This window comes from Dicentrarchus labrax, unplaced genomic scaffold (genome assembly GCF_905237075.1).
Source record: "Dicentrarchus labrax unplaced genomic scaffold, dlabrax2021, whole genome shotgun sequence".
Classification (NCBI taxonomy): domain Eukaryota; kingdom Metazoa; phylum Chordata; class Actinopteri; family Moronidae; genus Dicentrarchus; species Dicentrarchus labrax.
Window position 1 is genome coordinate 25,495,868 of NW_026136701.1, and position 20,834 is coordinate 25,516,701.

The 20,834-nt window shown below is 39.0% G+C and overlaps 2 protein-coding genes across 4 annotated transcripts in view; both read left to right on the top strand.

Moving 5' to 3' along the window:
• retreg1 (reticulophagy regulator 1) overlaps positions 1-5,411 on the top strand; it is a 25,898-nt gene extending 20,487 nt beyond the window's left edge. Inside the window, exon 9 of the mRNA XM_051403280.1 lies at positions 1,250-5,411. Coding sequence (XP_051259240.1) covers positions 1,250-1,767 — 518 coding nt within the window. The 3' untranslated portion in view covers positions 1,768-5,411. The remainder of the gene's footprint in view (positions 1-1,249) is intronic.
• Positions 5,412-9,133: 3,722 nt separating this feature from the next.
• LOC127365306 (GTPase IMAP family member 4-like) lies at positions 9,134-15,238 on the top strand. 3 transcript variants are annotated; one of them, XM_051403302.1, is made up of 5 exons: positions 9,134-9,250; positions 12,442-12,584; positions 12,691-12,787; positions 12,973-13,693; positions 14,734-15,238. In XM_051403302.1, exons 1-5 carry the CDS (start codon positions 9,226-9,228, stop codon positions 14,765-14,767), a joined length of 1,020 nt encoding a protein of 339 aa, XP_051259262.1. In that variant the 5' UTR covers positions 9,134-9,225; the 3' UTR covers positions 14,768-15,238. The 3 variants fall into 3 exon arrangements, with proteins under 3 accessions (XP_051259262.1, XP_051259265.1, XP_051259253.1); XM_051403305.1 differs by having other exon boundaries at positions 14,689-14,872; XM_051403293.1 differs by lacking the exon at positions 14,734-15,238 and having other exon boundaries at positions 12,973-14,482.
• Positions 15,239-20,834: the final 5,596 nt, after the last annotated feature.

Sequence of the window (20,834 nt, forward strand, 5' to 3'; positions counted from 1 at the left end):
TAGACATAGACATATCAAAATGTCCACTCTAAATATATCTTAAGATGATATTTCAATCTTTAATTAGTTTAATGAAATAATAAAAACAGCGTAACCGGTTTTGATACAATATATTTAGGGTTTACAGACAAATTATTTTTATATTATGAAATTTTTTAAAAACTTTTTTTTATTATTAAAAAAAAATCACATAATCATATTCATTTTTTAACACTAATATCATCACTAAAGAAAGTTCTATGCATGCTGGGCATAGTATACTGACATAGCCACCTACCTCATGTACATAAAAATACCTACACAAAAATATTTATTCCGTATAATGTTTTTTAACAGTGTGAATAAATAACTTACAGGTACGATAGATGATTGAGTCACAGGGATTGTTCCTGACACTCATTAAGTAATTGTAAGTAGTTTCAATACAGTAAATGTTCATATTTGAATATTAGTATCAATATATATTTTGTTCTTAACAAAATTTGCAAAGATTTCTCTGCCAGGAACATTTTGGATTTGCCATGCAAAGGCCTGCTACTGTCTGCGGTGCAGGGATAATCCACCAGAGGGCAGAAGACATGTATTAGATTGCATGCAGTAGGTTATTTAGGAAAGTATTGATCATGTTGACTCCAGACGTGCTTTTCTATGTGAAGCACAATAAGCTGTTTTTTTCTACATTATTTCTAAAGCCAATTTTAATGCCCCTTAATTTTTGTATCCATTCATCTCTCACAATATCAGTAATGTAGGATGTATTGTATATTATATCTAAGAAGTTCCAATATTAGGATTTTAGAGAATAAATAACTAATACTACATTTCTTTTCACACACTGTGAACCTGTTGTGACCTCTACTCCAGGGGTAAATAGCCTTGTCCGAAAAGAAGCCTATTTAGGATGTATGATTGTTAAAATAAAAAAATACATAATACAAACAGAGAGTTGAACAAAATTCTAAAAAAAATAAAAAAATAAAAAGCAGATAAAAAATTTTACTTCCACAGGAAATAATCTGCTTAAATTAATTGCTGGTTTTACACAAACTTCCAGCAGTTTTTGCATTCACTATTTGGGTTCTTTGTACACTTTATCAGTTGTTCTGTTTTGTTATTTTTAGGCATTGAATATAATATGAGTTTACTCAATGATAGAAAACGTTGTGAGCTACTGCTGTCACATCCTTGCTCGTTCACAATATTACCACAGCTTCTTAAAAAAATCTTTCTTTTTACCTCAACCTCACAGACCTCGACAGAGAAGAAGCGTTCACCGGCGGCCTTCCAGAATTCCCCTCACTTGACAACGGCGCAACGACCAATGGCGACGACGACGATGACCTCAGCCTCGGCCTTCCCTCACCTCAACCTCAGCCCCAGAAGTCAATCAAATCCAAGCATACACCCTCCCTTTACAAAGACCAACCCACTGACAAAGCCCTCGAGTTAGTCAACCAGATGGCGGGCGATGTCATCGCTGCCGCTGTCACAGCTGCCATCCAGGAGAGGATAGAAGCAGCGGTCGGCCTCACGGCGTTGAGCGAAGACTTGGAGCGGTCAAGACTTCCAGAATCCTCCAGGCTGCTGGAGCTGGCCGAGGAGTCGGACAGCGAGGTGGAGGACTTTGAGCTGCTGGACCAGTCGGAGCTGGAGCAACTGGAGGGGGAGCTGGGGCTCGGGGAAAAGAAGGTCCAGGCCAAAGAGGAGGCCAAGAGTGACCAGCCGGCCTCTTCTGGATTCTTCTCCAAACTCCTGAGACGCCACTGATTTGTGAAAAGTATAGCTGGCAAGGGAAGAGGACTGGTTACAGAGGACATGTGGAGGGGAGATAGGGGTGTTCTGGTCACGGAGGACTGTTGGGGGTTGGGAGTAAACCATTTTTCCATTTATCTTTCTCCTGTAGAGCTAATAACATCAACATTTCAAGACTGGTCAGTTTGTCAAATATGGAGGTTGAAGTGACATCACGTAAATTTAGAATCATCCCAGCCTAATGCCGAGATCAGAGCGCACAATGTCAAACCAGATAATGGCCCGACCTGACAGAGGTGGGAACGTAAATGAGCGTTGGGTTCCACTGTTGCTTGTTTTATCCTGCATCACATCATAAAGACCTGTCAAAAAGGCGACCACGTAATTCCTTCTCTCACCTACGACAGGTCCCATGACGATTTTGGAGAGGTGTGAGGAGGAAACAGAAATTAACTGAAAACAGGGAGGGTGTTTCTCCTGTGCATATATTTATTTGTTTATCTATTTATTTTTTAACATTTATTTACTTCCCGGTTGTGCGCCCTTACTGAGCAGCAGCCAACTCAGAGCTTTTTTGATTAGCCTACTGGGCAGGTTTTGTAACGTGTAATCATGGGTAACGAAACAGTTATGATGTGCAGTTTTTTAGGTTCTTGGTGTGTTTGCAAAACTGGAACCGGGCCTCCTAATGTCCTCCTATTTTCCAAATTTCTTAAAAATAATTGTTGCTGCTTCAAGGCATACAGAATTAAACATTTAGTGTGCCTGATCACCTTAACATTTATATCATGGAAGTTAAGAAGGACAGGAAGCGACGATCAGTCGGACTCCAACCTTTAGTCTGCAACGTCTCAATCAAGTAACTACTTGATTGAGACGTTGATTGCCGTAATTAATAAGATTAATGTGACTGTAATAAAACACAAAAACATTGTGTAGTCTGATCCCGGCATAAAAGGGACGTGATGGTTTAAGATGTAAGGTCTTACTTCTGGTTTTATTCAAATTGCTGTGGTTACATTTGTCTTTTCAAAGCAACTTCTTTTATGGCGAGATCAGTTTAACATTTTTAAGCAGCATGTTAAATAGTTCTTAGTTTTTAAGCAAATAAGGCAATTTTTTAGGTGTTTATTTGTGAACAACTCTCTGCATTTGCAACTGTTCTATGAACAATAAACTAGGGATGCCCAAACTTTTTCACTTGCAGGGCCAAAAATAAGCACTTCTATTGTTAAAGCTGCAGTAAGTCATTTTTATAAAAATAACTTTCTCATATTTGCTGAAACTTTCAGTATATCCTGACAGTAGAACATGAGACCGATAATCTGTGAAACAATCAGGTTCCTCTGGCTCCCTCCTAGTGGCTCCTAGAATCCACTGGGCTTGAACAAAAACAACCATTGTGTGTAACCATGTATTCATAGATTATCTCTATATCATCTTCTACTGTCAGGAAAGAGCGAAAGTTTCAGCAAATATGACATAAACTTATTTTTATAAAAGTTACCTATCAAAAAACAAGACAATAAGAAATAAAAAACTTATATGGAAGATGTGAAAACATTTATATAAAATGTTTGATCTGATTGTAATCCAAGCCTGAATACAAACTGCACTGAAGATCAGTTTAACTGCAGCAAAATGCATATTTCACCAGTGACCTGTGGTGTTATTTTGGGTCAAACAAGCGGAGACACTTCCTGTTATATATGACTGACTGACTGCGTTTAGTTTAATACACAATGTAGACGGCTCACAACACGCCTAACACTCACTTTGCTGTTGAATTGATTCATCCAACTACATTGCCCAGAATTCCACAGACATCAAATCAAATGACAATCACTCAGCAATCAAAACACCTTTAATGCTCAAAATTATACTACTGGTTGGATAGTTGACTATGACGATTAAATAGTAGAAAACCTTTTTTATGTTTTATTATTTTATTTTTTAATTTTATATGTGTTTTTTTCCTGAAACATTTATGTAGTTGAAGGACTTTTATTTTATTACAACATTTAGCAGGTCTCAAAATACTATGCATGGAAAAATCTAATCATTTTGAGACATAAATAAATATAAACATTTAAACATTTTACTTCCAGTGCTTCAGGCCCCTGTATTTCACAGCTCACAGAAGTGCATAGAGAAACATAACTTTACATTCGGATCATCCTCTAGCTAATCAAACTAAATTTAGATTTTCTATACGTCTAACATGACTCGTAGTTTCCTGGCTGGTTCGGCATTAGCGTTCAGTGGATGTTTCTCAGAAAATATCTCCAAACAAAAACAGGTTCAGGCTTAAGAGTTACATTCCTGCAAAGCAACTGCAAAAAACTCACAGTGAAAAAGGAGTTTCAGCCTCAGGAGAGCATCATTTTTCTGGCTTAATCACCAAGTCAAGTGATAAATAGCAAAATTTGAAAGCTACAGTGAGAAATTTATTTCTGCATACTTACACAGATAGTCAAATCTGAGGACCTCTGGCCTCCTTAGAGACTTTTTTCTAACTAACTGATGGATGTGAAAGGAGATTTAAAGCTGTGCATTAAGAGGTTTTGGCTATACATTTCGGCTACGGTGGGTAAGGAGACACCAAGGAACATCATAAACTAAAAATCCAACCTACACCTGTAGCTATTATTATACACATGTTTTAGAAGGATAAACCTCTTGAGATGAACCATCTTGTTTTCCTTAACACAAATATACAGAAAATACAGTATATAAAGCAAGATAACACAAATACACACATAAACAAACAAAAGCTCACACACACACAGATTCAATTAGAAATACCAAAATCCATACAGTAAAGATACGTACAGTAAATGTACACATACCCATACAAAGCTATATACATGCACCTACACATTAGAGATAAATTATTTCTATAAATTGAGTGCAATTAGAGGCAAGAACATTTAATTTTAAGATAGTTGTTACCCAGCCAGTCTCTGGTCCAGTGTTGGCTACGAAGTGAGCCCATGAAGACCACGTCAGAAGATTCAAAATTAGACTTAAAATTAAGTTTAGTTTTCATGCACTGAAAGTAAAATGTTATGAGATGGCGATTTACACCTTAATTATTATTTAAGGATGCACCTACGTAGGGCAGTCTGCTGTGTCAAGCATCAGTCGTGGATTCACCGAACGAAGATAAAATATGACTGAACTGTTTCTTTAACATGCCATGTACATTAAAATACATTGTTTTTTATAATAAAGACACACAGCAATGTATAATGTATCCTCTTGAATTAATCATGTAATGCCTTGTATTAGCATAACTCTGAAGATACTAGAAATATGTGTTTATCAGTGCCTAAGAGGACTTTGTAGTGGCTGCAGTTCATTTCTAGCTCACATGTGATAACTGTATAAAACAAAGAAATGTTCCAATCTCTAAGTAACAGTTCTGGCTTCACTAAATGACTAAGACCTTTTTAAATATTAAGTAAACTGATAAAAATCATTAATGTTTTTCATTTACCTTCAGGTTGTATCATGGTGGCTTCCATGCAGTTGTCTGAAAGTAAGAAATCCTTTGAACTTCATTCAAAAATAAGTTGGCGGGTCAGAACCAAACTGCATTAGCAAAATGTACTTTTATGTAATTAAACTCAAGAATGTCAATAAAATGTTGTAACACAGTCTGTAGCGTCACTGATTGAACTGAGTGTGTGTTTGTGAATGCAGCTGAACATATGTTACTCGTGTGGGGACACAGTTGCATTGTGGGGACAAAAAAAGCACAGGGTGATAACAGTAGAGTGCACGTTGTGATTTTTAACCCACAGAATGCAGATTTTCATAATTTTAGTAATAACGTCTATTTTAATTCATACAATTCAGTTTACAGCCCGAAAAACAAAATGTGTTAGAGTGAGAGTGGCAGTGTATCTCCCAAGCTCCCAAAACATGCTGGAGATAATATTCAGTTTTTCCACTGAAGCACTTCCTCCTTTAAACAGTTGAATTTTATGACATGCTGTCCACCCATGAATACATTTTCAGATACATATTGTAAGCAACGTTATGAATAGGGTTTAATAACTCACCGTGTTTGTCATATTTGCTGGTCATAGCTTGATTATAGAGTGAAGAGCTGGTCTGCTGATGAGCTGAAGGTAGAGATTGCGAAAGAGAAAAAGAAGAGGAAATAAAAAAACTAAAAGAAGAGCAGGAAAGTCGGGCCAGACGGGAAGCAGAGAACAGTAGTCCATTACAGATGATACTTGAGTTTATAAAACAAGTGGTGTACTATTTTTTATTTTATTTTAAATGACTTTTTGACTTTGTGATGAAGGACTGCAGCAGATGAACTGGCTGCTGTGACTTTATTAACATTCACATTACAGTTTTTGGTTTCCTCATTGTGCCAGGTTTGTGATAATAACAGTTACTTAATGAGCATTTGATAATGTTATTATATTCCATACCATAATACTGATTTTGAATTTAATGGATTTTGATATCTGTTTTATCTTTTCTCATTTTATAAACGCCCCCTGCTGCCAGGGCAGGTAACCAACCCTTGCCTTAGTCTCACCTGGATCTTGACATGTGCAACACACAGCTACCAGGCCTCAGCATGTCTGGCAATCCGCGAATCAGTATTTTCTCCCATAATGAGACACAAGATAAATGCTATGAAGGAGAACTTAGTAAATATCCTCATATCCTATATGCCAGACATGCTGAGGACTGGTAGCTGTGTGTTGCACATGTCAAGATCCAGGTGAGACTAAGGCAAGGGTTGGTTACCTGCCCTGGCAGCAGGGGGCTTTTCCCTCAAACTGCAACCTTCACTGCTAGATGCCACTGAATGTTACACACTAATCTTTTAATGCTGCAAACAAACAAACATACTAACACACAGATACAATAAAATAACATCCAGGAACAGTCCAAAAGTCACAGTTTCTTTTATGTGAAACCATGATGTTATAATTAATAGATTAAATTCAATTCAGTTTTATTTGTATAGCACCAATTCATAACAAAAAGTTATGTCAGGACACTTTTCAAATAGAGCAGGTCTAGACCGAACTCTTTATAACATTATTTACAGAGACCCAACAGTACCACCATGAGCAAGCACTTGGCGACAGCGGCAAGGAAGAACTGCCTTTTAAGAGGCAGAAACCTAGGACAGACCCCGACTCCAAGTGGGTGGTTGTCTGCCTCGGCCAGTTGGTGTGAGAGAGAGAGAGAGAGAGAGAGAGAGAGAGAGAGAGAGAGAGAGAGAGAGAGAGACAGACAGACAGACAGACAGACAGACAGACAGACAGATAGAGGTGCACAGCAACAACAGTAGCAACAACTACACTAATAGAAGTGACTGATGATGATGATGATGAACATGAAGGAGATGATGATGAAGACGACAAAAACGATGGGGGACAATGAGCAAAATTATTAGTAATAATAGTAACTGTAGTAATAATAATAATATCAGTGATATTAGCAATGGCAGTCAAGCAGGACCATGGCAGGAGGCTCCACCAGGATCCATGAGAACCTGTGAGACGAGAAAGCACAAGAACTCCGGGGAAGAAGTGGAGTTAGTAACATGCATTAATGGAACGTGAATGAGTGCAGAAAGAGAGAGGAAGAGAGGAGCTCAGTGCACCATGGGAAATCCCCCGATAGTCTAGGCCTATAGCAGCATAACTAAGGGATGGTTCAGGACTCACCTGATCCAGCCCTAACTATAAGCTTTATCAAAGAGGAATGTCTTAAGCCTACTCTTGAATGTGGTGAGGGTGTCTGCCTCCAGAACCACAACTGGAAGCTGGTTCCACAGGAGAGGAGCTTGGTAACTGAAGGCTCTGGCTCCTGTTCTACTTTTAGAGACTATAGGAACCACAAGTAGCCCAGCATTCAGAGAACGTAGTGTTCTAGAGGGGTAATAGGGTACTATGAGCCCTTTAAGATATGAAGGGGCCTGACCATGAAGAGCTTTATAGGTGAGGAGGAGGATTTTAAATTCTATTCTACATTTTACAGGGAGCCAATGCAGTACATCTTAAGGAGTTGCAGTAATCCAGTTTAGAAGTAACAAATGCATGGGTTAGTTTTTCTGCATCTGTCTGTGACAGGATGTGTCTAATTTTTGTAATATTACATAAATGAAAGAAGGCAGTCCTAGAGGTTTGCTTTATGTGGGAATTAAATGACAAATCCTGATCAAAGATAACTTCAATCTTCCTGACAGTGGTGCTAGAGGCCAAGGTAATGCCATCTAGAGTAACTATATCTTTACCTATGATCAATGAATGATATTAAGAAAGCACGACTCGTTAATTATCAGCTTTATTTCATGATCACCTTACTCAGTACAATCTACTCAACATTTAATTCAATTCAATTCAATTTTATTTGTATAGCGCCAATTCATAACAGAAGTTATCTCAGGACACTTTTCAAATAGAGCAGGTCTAGACCGAACTCTTTACTGATCATCTTGTACATTTATTAATATAAATACAAGTGAGGTTTACTTTATTTGACATTATGAAGCAGAGGACATTAAAGCACACACAGGATGTTGAAGATGATACAATGTTCACAAAGGAACAGAAACTCATTGTGACATCCAACCTCTGCAAGCACAAATCAGCAACTCTAGCTGTAGGCTGGTAGACATGAGTTCCCCCTTCTCTACACAACTGTCTGTGAGATACTCAAGGGCTCTGTTATGAATATTGTGTTATTATTATTGTGTCAATCTAAGTCTGACACTTATGATCAGAGTTAGATACTTAATCCACAAAATCCAAAGTCCAGTATTACGACATGGAGCACAACAGCACACTCCTTACAGGATAGGATAAAAGATCAAAAGCACAAATCTTCAGTTCTTATGTAATTAAATGTTCATTAAGTAACTGTTATTATCACAAACCTGGCACAATGAGGAAACCAAAAACTGTAATGTGAATGTTAATAAAGTCACAGCAGCCAGTTCATCTGCTGCAGTCCTTCATCACAAAGTCAACAATGGTTTTAAATAGTTCTGAAGTAAATATGGCATTACTTTGTGTATACCTCTGTGTATCTGCCCAGTTTGATGATGACCAGATGTGGGATGCAGGAGAAGCATAAGAAATGCACTGGACGATATCTAGAGTAGTTTTCTTTTCTTCAGTGCTGGTGTCAAACACACATTAATAATGATATTTCAGGAATGCCTGTCATGAATCAAAGGATGGGAGTTGTTTTGGATAGCTGGGTGTCTGTGTGCTTACACAAAAGTCCCCAAAGTCCCCCAAAGCTCGTTTGATGAAAAACGAAACTGAAACTGAAAGTAAAATTCTTCCTTTTACAATAACGGTTGGAGTTTCCTGTAAATGCTGGTGGGAGGGGGAGGACAGGGTTGGCTTATATAAGGAAGCGTTGTTGCAGACAGATTTCTCTTCTTCAGCTCAGCAGCAGACCAGCTCTTCACTTCATAATCCAGTTATGACCAGCAAATATGACAAACACGGTGAGTTATTAAACCCTATTTATAGTGTTGCATACAATATGTATCCGAATATGTGTTTATGGGTGGACAGCATGTCATAGCCTAAATTCAACTGTTGTAAAGGGGGAAGTGCTCTAGTGGAAGAACAGAATATTATCTCCAGCATGTTTTGGGAGCTTGGGAGATACACTGCCACTCTCACTCTGTCTGAATTATACAGAGAGGTGTTCCTGATATTTACCCTACACTCATTCATATGAATGGGGTGGGCACTTACGGTTGTAACCACATTATATATTCAATATTCCTCTTTCCAATGCAATTGTTAACTGTTGTAAAACTTCTGTAAAGAGTGACCTGCCTCCCACTGAAAATGACAAAGATCTTCAGTGAATGACAACCCCATGTTTCTCACTAAATTGTAAGCGCAACTTAGAAAAAAGACGCAACGTTTAATGCAACTGCAATGCCGTCTCAGTATTATTGCATAATGGCAACGACACAGATTCTAAACACTGAAATATAGCATTTAATAGTTTTGGTGTATTGTTCCTCTTTAAAGGCTTACTTTGATCCATCAAAAAAAAAAATGTTGCAAAATAATAGAAACTGTAATACAGTTAAACAGCACCACCAACCAAGATGGCATGCAATCAGATCAACACATCTGAAACAGTTTCTAACCTTTCTAACCTTTGTGAAAGGAGGATTGATCTCAGGACTGTTGCATTAGACTGCTGATTAGTTTGGACCCTGTAAGAGAACTGATGTCTGACTCGTTCCCGGTTCACTTCCTGCTCTGTGTACACTGTTTGGTGCTGTAGCTCTGTCAGTGAACTCTAAATATACATTAGTTTTACTCGTTACTGCGGTTATTTACCCGCTTAACATTTAAACGTAGACTAGTTCTACCTAAGCACTCGGAGTTTCTCCTTCTTTTAGGGACTTTTCACTACTTTCAAAGTTTTTTCATACACACTAGTTTCATTAACATTAGCAGTTAGCTATGGCTTCCCTCTTCCTCTTCCTCTTCCTCTCCTCTGTCCTGCTCAGTGTGTCAGATGTTCAGTTATTCCTCTGCCTCCTTTAGTGATAATGGTTCCTGTATTAAATGTAGTTTATTTACTGCGCTGGAGGCTCAGTGAGTTAGAGGAACGGTACCGCACCACGAAGATATCTTTACCCGCTATAGTTAGCCAGCCCCCAGCAGCCGGTGCGGTCCGACCGAAGGTAGCTTCTGTTAGATCTGTAGATCCCCCGGTAGTTCCCCCGGTAGTTCCCCCGGTAGATCCCCCGGTAGATCCTCCGGTAGATCCCCCGGTAGATCCGAACAGCCGGGAAGACAGGGAGTCTGGGTGACTGAGCGAATGAAAACTAAAACACTGAAGCCCACAGGTCACCACCAACCCCTTCATGTTTCTAATACATGTGGGCTTCATTGATAACTGGAAGCCTTTTTGGGGAAACCTGGTCTGATTAGGAGAGACAGCATCCACTTTGGATGGAGCGGCTCTCTTATCTAGGAATATGGCGAAGTTTATCTCTAAAACCTGACAGTCCAGAGTTGGGACCAGGAAGCAGAGCTGCTGTCTTACACACTTCTCTGCTCTTTCTTTAGAACACCCACCCAAAACCCCATAGAGACTGTGTCTGTCCCCCGACCACCTAAATTATTTAAAGAAATAAAAACAAGAGGAGTTCAACATAAAAATCTAATAAAAATTAAAACCAACTCCTCAGTAGCACAAAATAAGAGAATGAAATGTGGACTGTTAAATATCAGGTCTCTGTCCTCTAAAGCTGTTTTAGTGAATGAATTAATATCAGATTATGATATTGATTTACTTTGTCTTACTGAGACCTGGTTGTCCCACGAGGAGTATGTTAGCCTAAATGAATCCACCCCCGCGTTCGGACGAAGGCAGTTAGAAGTTAGACGTGTCTCCTCGCCACCAGCTTAAATAGCCTTTTTTAACCTAATAGGGTAATACGCATAGGAGAGAGGCTCGGACTCTTTATAACGGAGAGCTGGTCCAGTACCACCTATACGGGGGTAACTCGGGATCTAACCTCTAGATGGCATTAACTTGGCCTCTAGCACCACTGTCAGGAATCTTGGAGTTATCTTTGATCAGGATTTATCATTTAACTCCCACATAAAGCAAACCTCTAGGACTGCCTTCTTTCAATTACGTAATATTACAAACATTAGACACATCCTATCACAGACAGATGCAGAAAAACTAATCCGTGCATTTGTTACTTCAAGGCTGGATTACTGAAACTCTTTATTATCAGGTTGCCCCAATAAGTCCATTAAAACGCTCCAATTAATTCAGAACGCTGCAGCACAAGTACTGACAGGAACTAGAAAAAGAGATCACATCTCTCCTGTACTAGCTTCTCTGCACTGGCTCCCTGTAAAATGTAGAATAGAATTTAAAATCCTCCTCCTCACCTATAAAGCTCTTCATGGTCAGGCCCCTTCATATCTTAAAGAGCTCATAGTACCCTATTACCCCACTAGAACACTACGTTCTCTGAATGCTGGGCTACTTGTGGTTCCTATAGTCTCTAAAAGTAGAACAGGAGCCAGAGCCTTCAGTTACCAAGCTCCTGGTTCTTATCGATCCTGGTGGAGCCTCCTGCCATGGTCCTGCTAGATTGCCATTGCTAATACTGTTGTTGCTGTGCGTCTGTCTGTCTGTCTGTCTGTCTGTCTGTCTGTCTGTCTGTCTCTCTCTCTCTCTCTCTCTCTCTCTCTCTCTCTCGCTCTCTCTCTCTCTCTCTCTCTCTCTCTCTCTCACCCCAACTGGTCGACCACCCACCTAGAGCCGGAGGATCTGTCCTAGGTTTCTGCCTTTTAACAGGCAGTGTTTCCTTGCCCTTGTCTCCAAGTGCTTGCTCATGGTGGTACTGTTGGGTCTCTGTAAATAATGTTTTAAAGAGTTCGGTCTAGACCTGCTCTATTTGAAAAGTGTCCTGAGATAACTTCTGTTATGAATTGGCGCTATACAAATAAAATTGAATATATAGAAATGAACCAACATCAAGTTGTAAAGGCAGCAGCTTGAACTGAACAAGAAGCATTTTCCAAAGACCTGTCTGTACACTGTCTGCATTATACACACAGAGGTGTGACAAGTCTGTTTGTTTCCCTCCTTGTGTGTGTGTGTGTGTGTGTGTGTGTGTGTGTGGGCTCCCTTCCTCAGGCTGGCTCCTGGCTCTGGCTTTCACTGCTCTCCTGCTCGTCATCAGTAATCAGCTGACCAGCCCGCCATCAGGAAATCCCCACTCCTCTGAACACAGCACTGAGAGCCGGTCCACGCAGGGTCACGGTAGCCCACCCCTCACGGTTTGTTCTTTTCTTTAAGCTACTTTGTTTTTCACTGTCAGTCTAGTTGTAGTGTGTTTGCCTGCCTGTTGGTTGTAAGGTTTCCTCCTGTTTTCTCTGTCTCCAGGATCACCAACCCGCTGCACCATCCTGCCAAGGCCGCAGCCAGCTCTCATCCACGGGATGTACTGGATACCCGCTGGATTCTTCCCCCTCATCTCACTGTAAGTGTTTGCACAGTATTACGTAGTCTCAACTGTTTCTTACTGTATAGGCTGTGTACAGTATGTTACTGTAGATTCTTCTGGGAAAATATTACTGGAATCTAAATACAGCAATACTAACTTACAACAAAACATTTTGTTTTGACATCAGAGCTCAGGATCTTCCCTTATTTGTTGATTTTCAGGGGTCCCATCAGAACTGACCAGATACAACAATGAGGAGATCAGGATTGTGATGGTGGGGAAGACTGGAGTTGGGAAGAGCGCGACAGGAAACACCATTCTGGGAAATCAGAGCTTTAAATCAGAGTTTTCCCCTGAATCTTTGACTGTCCACTGTGCTAAGGCCCGTGGTGAGGTGGATGGACAAAAGGTTGCTGTTATCGACACTCCAGGTCTGTTTGACACCAGGATTGATGAAGAGAAAACAGCTAAAGATATTGCCCAGAGCATTTCTTATGCTTCTCCTGGACCCCACATCTTCCTGGTCGTCATCAGACTGGGCAGATTCACAGAGGAAGAAAAGAAGACTGTGCAGAAGATTAAAGATATCTTTGGAGAGGAAGCAGACAAATACAGCATGGTTCTCTTTACCCATGGTGACCTGCTCAAAGGGAAACCGATTGAGGAGTTCTTGGCGAAAAGCAAAGACCTGCAGGAACTTGTGGCCAAATGTAACGGCCAGTACCACGTCTTCAATAACGAACTGGAGGATCGTTCTCAGGTCAGAGAGCTGCTCAACAAGATCAGAGATATAACAGAGAAGAACGGAGGAAGCCATTACACCAATGAAATGTTCCAGAAGGCAGAGAAAGCGATTGAAGAGGAGAAACAACGAATCCTGAAAGAGAAAGAAAAGGAAATGCGCAAACAGCGGGAGGAACTGGAGAAGACAATAAAGGAAAAGTACGAGCAACAAATGAGTGAAGCAAAGGCTGACATTGAAAGGGAGAAAAGGTTACTGGCAGATCGCGAGAGAGAAATGGAAGAGAGGGGGAAAAAATTGAAAGAACATCAGGAAAGGTGGGCCAGAGAGGAAGCAGAGAGCAGTAATCCATTCGTGAGGTTTTTTAAGTTTCTAAAAAAGTTATTTTTTGGATGACTTTTTGACTTTGTGATGAAGGACTGCAGCAGATGAACTGGCTGCTGTGACTTTATTAACATTCACATTCCAGTTTTTGGTTTCCTCATTGTGCCAGGTTTTTGATAATAACAGTTACTTAATGAACATTTAATTACATAAAGATTACCGTTGGTTTAGATTTTTGCATTTGAATTTTCTATCCTATCGTTTGAGGAGCGTGTTATTATATTCTATAATACTGATTTTGAATTTTGTGGATTTGGATATCTGTTTTATCTTTTCTCATTTTATAAACAGAAGTGTCCAATTTATATTAATAACAGAGCCCTTGAGAATCTCATAAACAGTTGTGTACGGTAGAGGGAACCTTTATACATAGAATACACAGTTTACTTTTTACAGTTGAAATACGTCTTTGACTTTGTGGACATTGTGTCATCTTTAACATCCTGTGTGTGCTTTAATGTCCTCTCCTTCATAATGTCAAAGAAAGCAAACCTCACTGGTGTTAATATTAATAAATGTACAAGATGATGAGTAAATGTTGAGTAGCTTGTATTGAGTAGAATATGTTAGTAAGGTGATCATGAAATAAAGCTGATAATTAACGAGTCATGCTTTATTAATATCATTCAGAGTTTGTGTCTATAAAGATTATTGTCATTGTTCAGGGAAGTTCTTGTGCAGGGTTAGTCTCAAGTGTTTCTTACTGTATAGGCTGTGTACAGTATGTTACTGTAGATTCTTCTGGGAAAATATTACTGGAATCTAAATACAGTAATACTAACTTACAACAAAACATTTGGTTTTATTGTAGGTTTTGACATCAGAGCTCAGGATATTTGGCCTTGTTGATTTTCAGGGGTCCCATCAGAACCGACCAGATACAACAATGAGGAGATCAGGATTGTGTTGGTGGGGAAGACTGGAGTTGGGAAGAGCGCCACAGGAAACACCATTCTGGGAAATCAGAGCTTTGAATCAAAGTTCTCCCCTAAATCTTTGACTGTCCACTGTGCTAAGGCCCGTGGTGAGGTGGATGGACAAAAGGTTTTTGTCATCGACACTCAAGGTCTGTTTGACACCAGAACTGATGAAGAGAAAACAGTTAAAGATATTGTCCAGAGCATTTCTTATGCTTCTCCTGGACCCCACATCTGCTCGAAGAGGAATCGGTTGAAGAGTTCTTGGAGGAAAGTGAAGAGCTGCAGGAACTTGTGGCCAAATGTAACGGCCAGTACCACGTCTTTGATAGCGACCTGGAGGATCGTTCTCAGGTCAGAGATATAACAGAGAAGAACGGAGGAAGCCATTACACCACTGAAATGTTCCAAGCAGCAGAGAAAGCGATTGAAGAGGAGAAACAACGAATCCTGAAAGAGAAAGAAGAGGAAATGCACAAAGAATGGGAAGAACTGGAGAAGAAACTAAAGGAAAAGTATGAGGAACAACTGAGAGAAGTGAAGGCTGACAGGGAGAGGGAGAATAAGCCAATTGACAATCGTGAGAAGGAAAGGGAAAAGGAAAGAGTAAGGCTGAAAAAAGAGCAGGAAAAGTGGGCTAGAGAAGAAGCAGAGAGCAGCAATCCATTAAAACTGATATATGAGTATATTAAACGAATGGTGCGTCGTTTATTTGTTGGATGAGATTTTTGCCTTTTTACCTTGCGTCAGCTGTTGTGACTTTAGTAATGTTCACATTCTAGTTTTTGGTTTACTCATTGGGCTTTATTTGTAATAACAGTTACTGAATGAGCATTTTATTAAATAAAAATTGGATTAAAAAAATTAAGATTTTAATATTTGATCTTTTTATCCTTTTAGGAGCTCCACATAATAATGCTAATGGATTTTGTGGATTTGGATATCTATTTTATCTTTTCTCATTTCATAAACAAAGTCTGACCAGAATTTGAGAATCTCAAACCACTTTTGCAGGATAGGGTGAACTCATAATAACCCTCATCACAGCAGCTATGGCATAAACAAGAATCCCAGGGACCCAGAATACTAGCTGACTCTAGAACTGGACCTGGTTGCCTACTGTTATGACCTGTGACCTCTCAGGCTATAGACTGATCCCATACTTGATTTTAATAATTTACACATTAAACGTGTTGGTTTGTTGTGTTTGAGGTCACTACGTCACTTTGTGGACACCCACTGTCTTTACGTCAGGGACCACAGTTGAAATGTGTCATTGACTTTGTAGACATTGTGTCATCTTTAACATCTCATGTGTGCTTTAATGTCCTCTGCTTCATAATGTCAAATAAAGCAAAACTCTCTGCTGTTAATCAGAATCCAAAATCTGTTCTGTTCAAATCTCATACAACGTTAAAGATTGGATAAACACTGACTTTTTATGAGATATGTGTAACACATAAAACTTCACTCCTGCACAGACATTGTTCGATATCGCCCTCCACTGGAATGACTGTAAGTGTGACTGATGCTGACAGCTGGAGAGAAATCAATCAGAGGACAGAACATGTTAATAAAAATTAACATTCACAATAACAAATCTTTCTCATTTTCAGGTTTCCTTTTTCACTGTGTCCGTCCAAAAGTCATAGTTTCTGCCTGCAGCTGGCCTCATTAACAAAGTCTGGCACCCCCAAAGTCTCTGACTGACATTATCCTCTCCATCCACAGACACTACACATCTTTCTTTATCTAGCTCTTTAATAAATAAAAAAAGATATATTACATATATTTTTAATACTTACTATACTCATATTCTGTATTGTAAATACTGTATTATCTATTTGTATGCAATTAACCTGATTTTAATTCTGTATTTCAGGTCTGGAAGCAAATTCAATAAGTGTATCTTGTCTGACAGTATTACAAATATAACCTGTATCCCAGTAAGATGGTTTTTATATCTGGTTTTAGGAGGTGTTTCGCAGTAGTTGCCTCCTCCACCTGTTCCAATTATTCTACTCATAATATCTACATAGAATTTTAAAAGAATGTTAACCACCTTCTTATTAAACTTTTTATCGTTAAGATATTGTCCTCCTCAAACTGTACATTGATTCCTGACCACTGGAGGGGGCTATTGTACAATGTCTGTGCCCATGCAGGAGTGCAGCTACAGTTACATTCATTCAAATATAATCAATGAAACAATATTGTTTGTAAAACTCTGTTTTCTTTTAAAGGTTTGTGGTTCGTGGTGGGTTTGCAAAACTGGAACTGGGCCTCATAATGTCCTCCTATTTTCCAAATTCGTTGAAAATAATTGTTGCTGCTTCAAGGCATACAGAATGGAACATTTAGTGTGCCTGATCACCTTAACATTTATATCATGGAAGTTGAGAAGGACAAGAAGCTACGATCAGTTGGACTCCAACCTTTAGTCTGCAACGTCTCAATCAAGTAACGGCAATAATTTATGATCCTTTGATCGCCTAATGTGACCGTAATGAAACACAAAAACATTGTGTATCAGAATCAGAATCAGAATCAGAAATACTTTAATAATCCCAGGGGGAAATTATTTTCGTAACAACACTCCAGATATACAAACAACATATTATACAAACAACATATATATATGTACAACATTCAGCACAAAAAATATCAATATATATATATAACTATATATATATATACAAGATCAAATGTACAGTATTAATGTGCAAAAGTGCAAAAGAATAATTGTCTACGTTTTGAGTCAGAATTACAGGGGGGGTGCTGACTCTCTGGGGGGCGTTATAGAAATTGATGACCACAGGCAGGAATGATTTCCTGTGGCGCTCTGTAGTGGATCTGGGTGTGAGGAGTCTTCTGCTGAAGGTGCTCCTCTGCTGGGCCAGTGTGTCGTAGAGAGGGTGAGAGACATTGTCCAAGATGGACTGAAGCCTGGACAGCATCCTCCTCTCTGCCACGGCCGTCAGGGTGTCCAGCTCCTCCCCTACGACATCACCGGCCCTCCTGATCAGTTTGTTTAGTCTGTTGTTGTCAGCGACCCTCAGCCCACTGCCCCAGCATGTGACAGCGAAGAAGATCGTACTGGCCACAACAGACTCATAGAACATCCTCAGCATCGTCTGGCAGATGTTAAAGGACCTCAGCCTCCTTAGGAAAAAGAGTCGGCTTTGGCCCTTTTTGTAGACAGCCTCAGTGTTTCTAGTCCAGTCCAGCTTATTATTAAAGTACACCCCCATAAACTCCTCTACAGTGTCCACAGGGACCCCCTGGATGGAAACAGGGGTCACAGGTGTTTTTGCCCTCCTCAGATCCACTATGAGCTCCTTAGTCTTTGTCACATTGAGCTGTGTGTAGTCTGATCCCGGCATAAAAGGTCAGTGATGGTTTAAGGTGTAAGGTCTTACTTCTGGTTTTATTCAACTTGCTGTGGTTACATTTGTCTTTTCAAAGCAACTTCTTTATCGGTGAGATCAGTTTAACATTTTCAAGCAGCATGTTAAAGAGTTCTTAGTTTTATGCAAATAAGGCCATTTTTAGGTGTTTATTTGTTTATTTGTGGACCCTCTTTCAAAATGAGACTCAACAATCTTCAAGCCTCCAACCCAAAGCGTCTTCATATCTTTCTCTCTCTTCCTCGCTCTGATTGGTTGTTTTTAGGGGCGCTAGAATGAGCCAGAGGAACCTGATGTATTCATAGATTATCTCTCTCATCTTCTACTGTCAGGAAAGAGTGAAAGTTTCAGCAAATTTTTTTACAAAAGTTACCTATCTAAGAACAAGAAAATAAGAAATAAAAAACGCATATGTAAAAACATTTATATAAAATGTTTGATCTGATTGTAATCCAAGCCTGAATACAAACTGCACTGAAAATATCAGTTTAACTGCAGCAAAATGCATATTTCACCAGTGACCTGTGGTGTTATTTTGGGTCAAACAAGCGGAGACACTTCCTGTTATATATGACTGACTGACTGCATTTAGTTTAATACACAATGTAGACAGCTCACAACACGCCTAACACTCACTTTGCTGTTGAATTGATTCATCCAACTACATTACCCAGAATCGAATCAAACATCAAATCGAATTACAATCACTCGGCAATGAAAACACCTTTAATGCTCAAAATTATACTACTGGTTGGATAGTTGACTATGACGATTGAAACCTTTTTTATGTTTTATTATTTTATTTTTTATTTTTTATGTGTTTTTTTCCTGAAACATTTATGTAGTTGAAGGACTTTTATTTTATTACAACATTTAGCAGGTCTCAAAATACTATGCATGGAAAAATCTCATAATATTTATAAACATTTAAACATTTTACTTCCAGTGCTTCAGGCCCCTGTATTTCACAGCTCACAGAAGTGCATAGAGAAACATAACTTTACATTCGGATCATCCTCTAGCTAATCAAACTAAATTTAGATTTTTATACGTCAAACATGACAACGGTCGTTGTTGTCAGTCGTCAGACTCGTAGTTTCCTGGCTGGTTCGGCATTAGCGTTCAGTGGATGTTTCTCAGAAAATATCTCCAAACAAAAACAGGTTCAGGCTTAAGAGTTACATTCCTGCAAAGCAACTGCAAAAAACTCACAGTGAAAAAGGAGTTTCAGCCTCAGGAGAGCATCATTTTTCTGGCTTTATTATCAAGTCAAGTGATAAATAGCAACATTTTAAAGCAACAGTGAGCAATTTATTTCTGCATACTTACACAGATAATCAAATCTGAGGACCTCTGGCCTCCTTAGAGACTTTTTTCAAACTAATTGATGAATGTGAAAGGAGATTTAAAGCTCTGCATTAAGAGGTTAGGCTATACATTTCGGCGACGGTGGGTAAGGAGACACCATGTGACCATCATGAACTAAAAATCCAACCTACACCTGTAGCTATTATTATACACATGTTTTAGAAGGATAAACCTCTTGAGATGAACCATCTTGTTTTCATTAACACAAATACACACATAAACAAACAAAAGCTCACACACACAGATTCAATTAGAAATACCAAAATCCACACAGTAAAGATACGTACAGTAAATGTACACCTACCCATACAAAGCTATATATATGCACCTACACATTAGAGATAAATTATTTCTATAAATTGAGTGCAATTAGAGGCAAGAACATTTAATTTTAAGATAGTTGTTACCCAGCCAGTCTCTGGTCCAGTGTTGGCTACGAAGTGAGCCCATGAAGACCATGTCAGAAGATTCAAAATTAGACTTAAAATTAAGTTTAGTTTTCATGCACTGAAAGTAAAATGTTATGAGATGGCGATTTACACCTTAGTTATTATTTAAGGATGCACCTACGTAGGGCAGTCTGCTGTGTCAAGCATCAGTCGTGGATTCACCGAACAAAGATAAAATATGACTGAACTGTTTCTTAAACATGCCATGTACATTAAAATACATTGTTTTTTATAATAAAGACACACAGCAATGTATAATGTATCCTCTTGAATTAATCATGTAATGCCTTGTATTAGCATAACTCTGAAGATACTAGAAATATGTGTTTATCAGTGCCTAAGAGGACTTTGTAGTGGCTGCAGTTCATTTCTAGCTCACATGTGATAACTGTATAAAACAAAGAAATGTTCCAATCTCTAAGTAACAGTTCTGGCTTCACTAATTATGACCTTTTTAAATATTAAGTAAACTGATAAAAATCATTAATGTTTTTCATTTACCTTCAGGTTGTATCATGGTGGCTTCCATGCAGTTGTCTGAAAGTGAGAAATCCTTTGAACTTCATTTAAAAATAAGTTGGCGGGTCAGAACCAAACTGCATTAGCAAAATGTACTTTTATGTAATTAAACTCAAGAATGTCAATAAAATGTTGTAACGCAGTCTGTAGCGTCACTGATTGAACTGAGTGTGTGTTTGTGAATGCAGCTGAACATTTGTTACTCGTGTGGGGACACAGTCGCATTGTGGGGACACATTGTGGGGACGTGGTCGCATTGCGGGGACACAGTCGCATTGTGGGGACACATTGTGGGGA

Coding starts and splice junctions, on each gene's coding strand:
- LOC127365306 (XM_051403293.1), top strand. CDS start 9,226: ATGACCAGCAAATATGACAAACACG. Junction 9,251..12,441: donor CAGCAAATATGACAAACACG/GTGAGTTATTAA, acceptor TCCCTTCCTCAG/GCTGGCTCCTGGCTCTGGCT. Junction 12,788..12,972: donor TTCTTCCCCCTCATCTCACT/GTAAGTGTTTGC, acceptor GTTGATTTTCAG/GGGTCCCATCAGAACTGACC.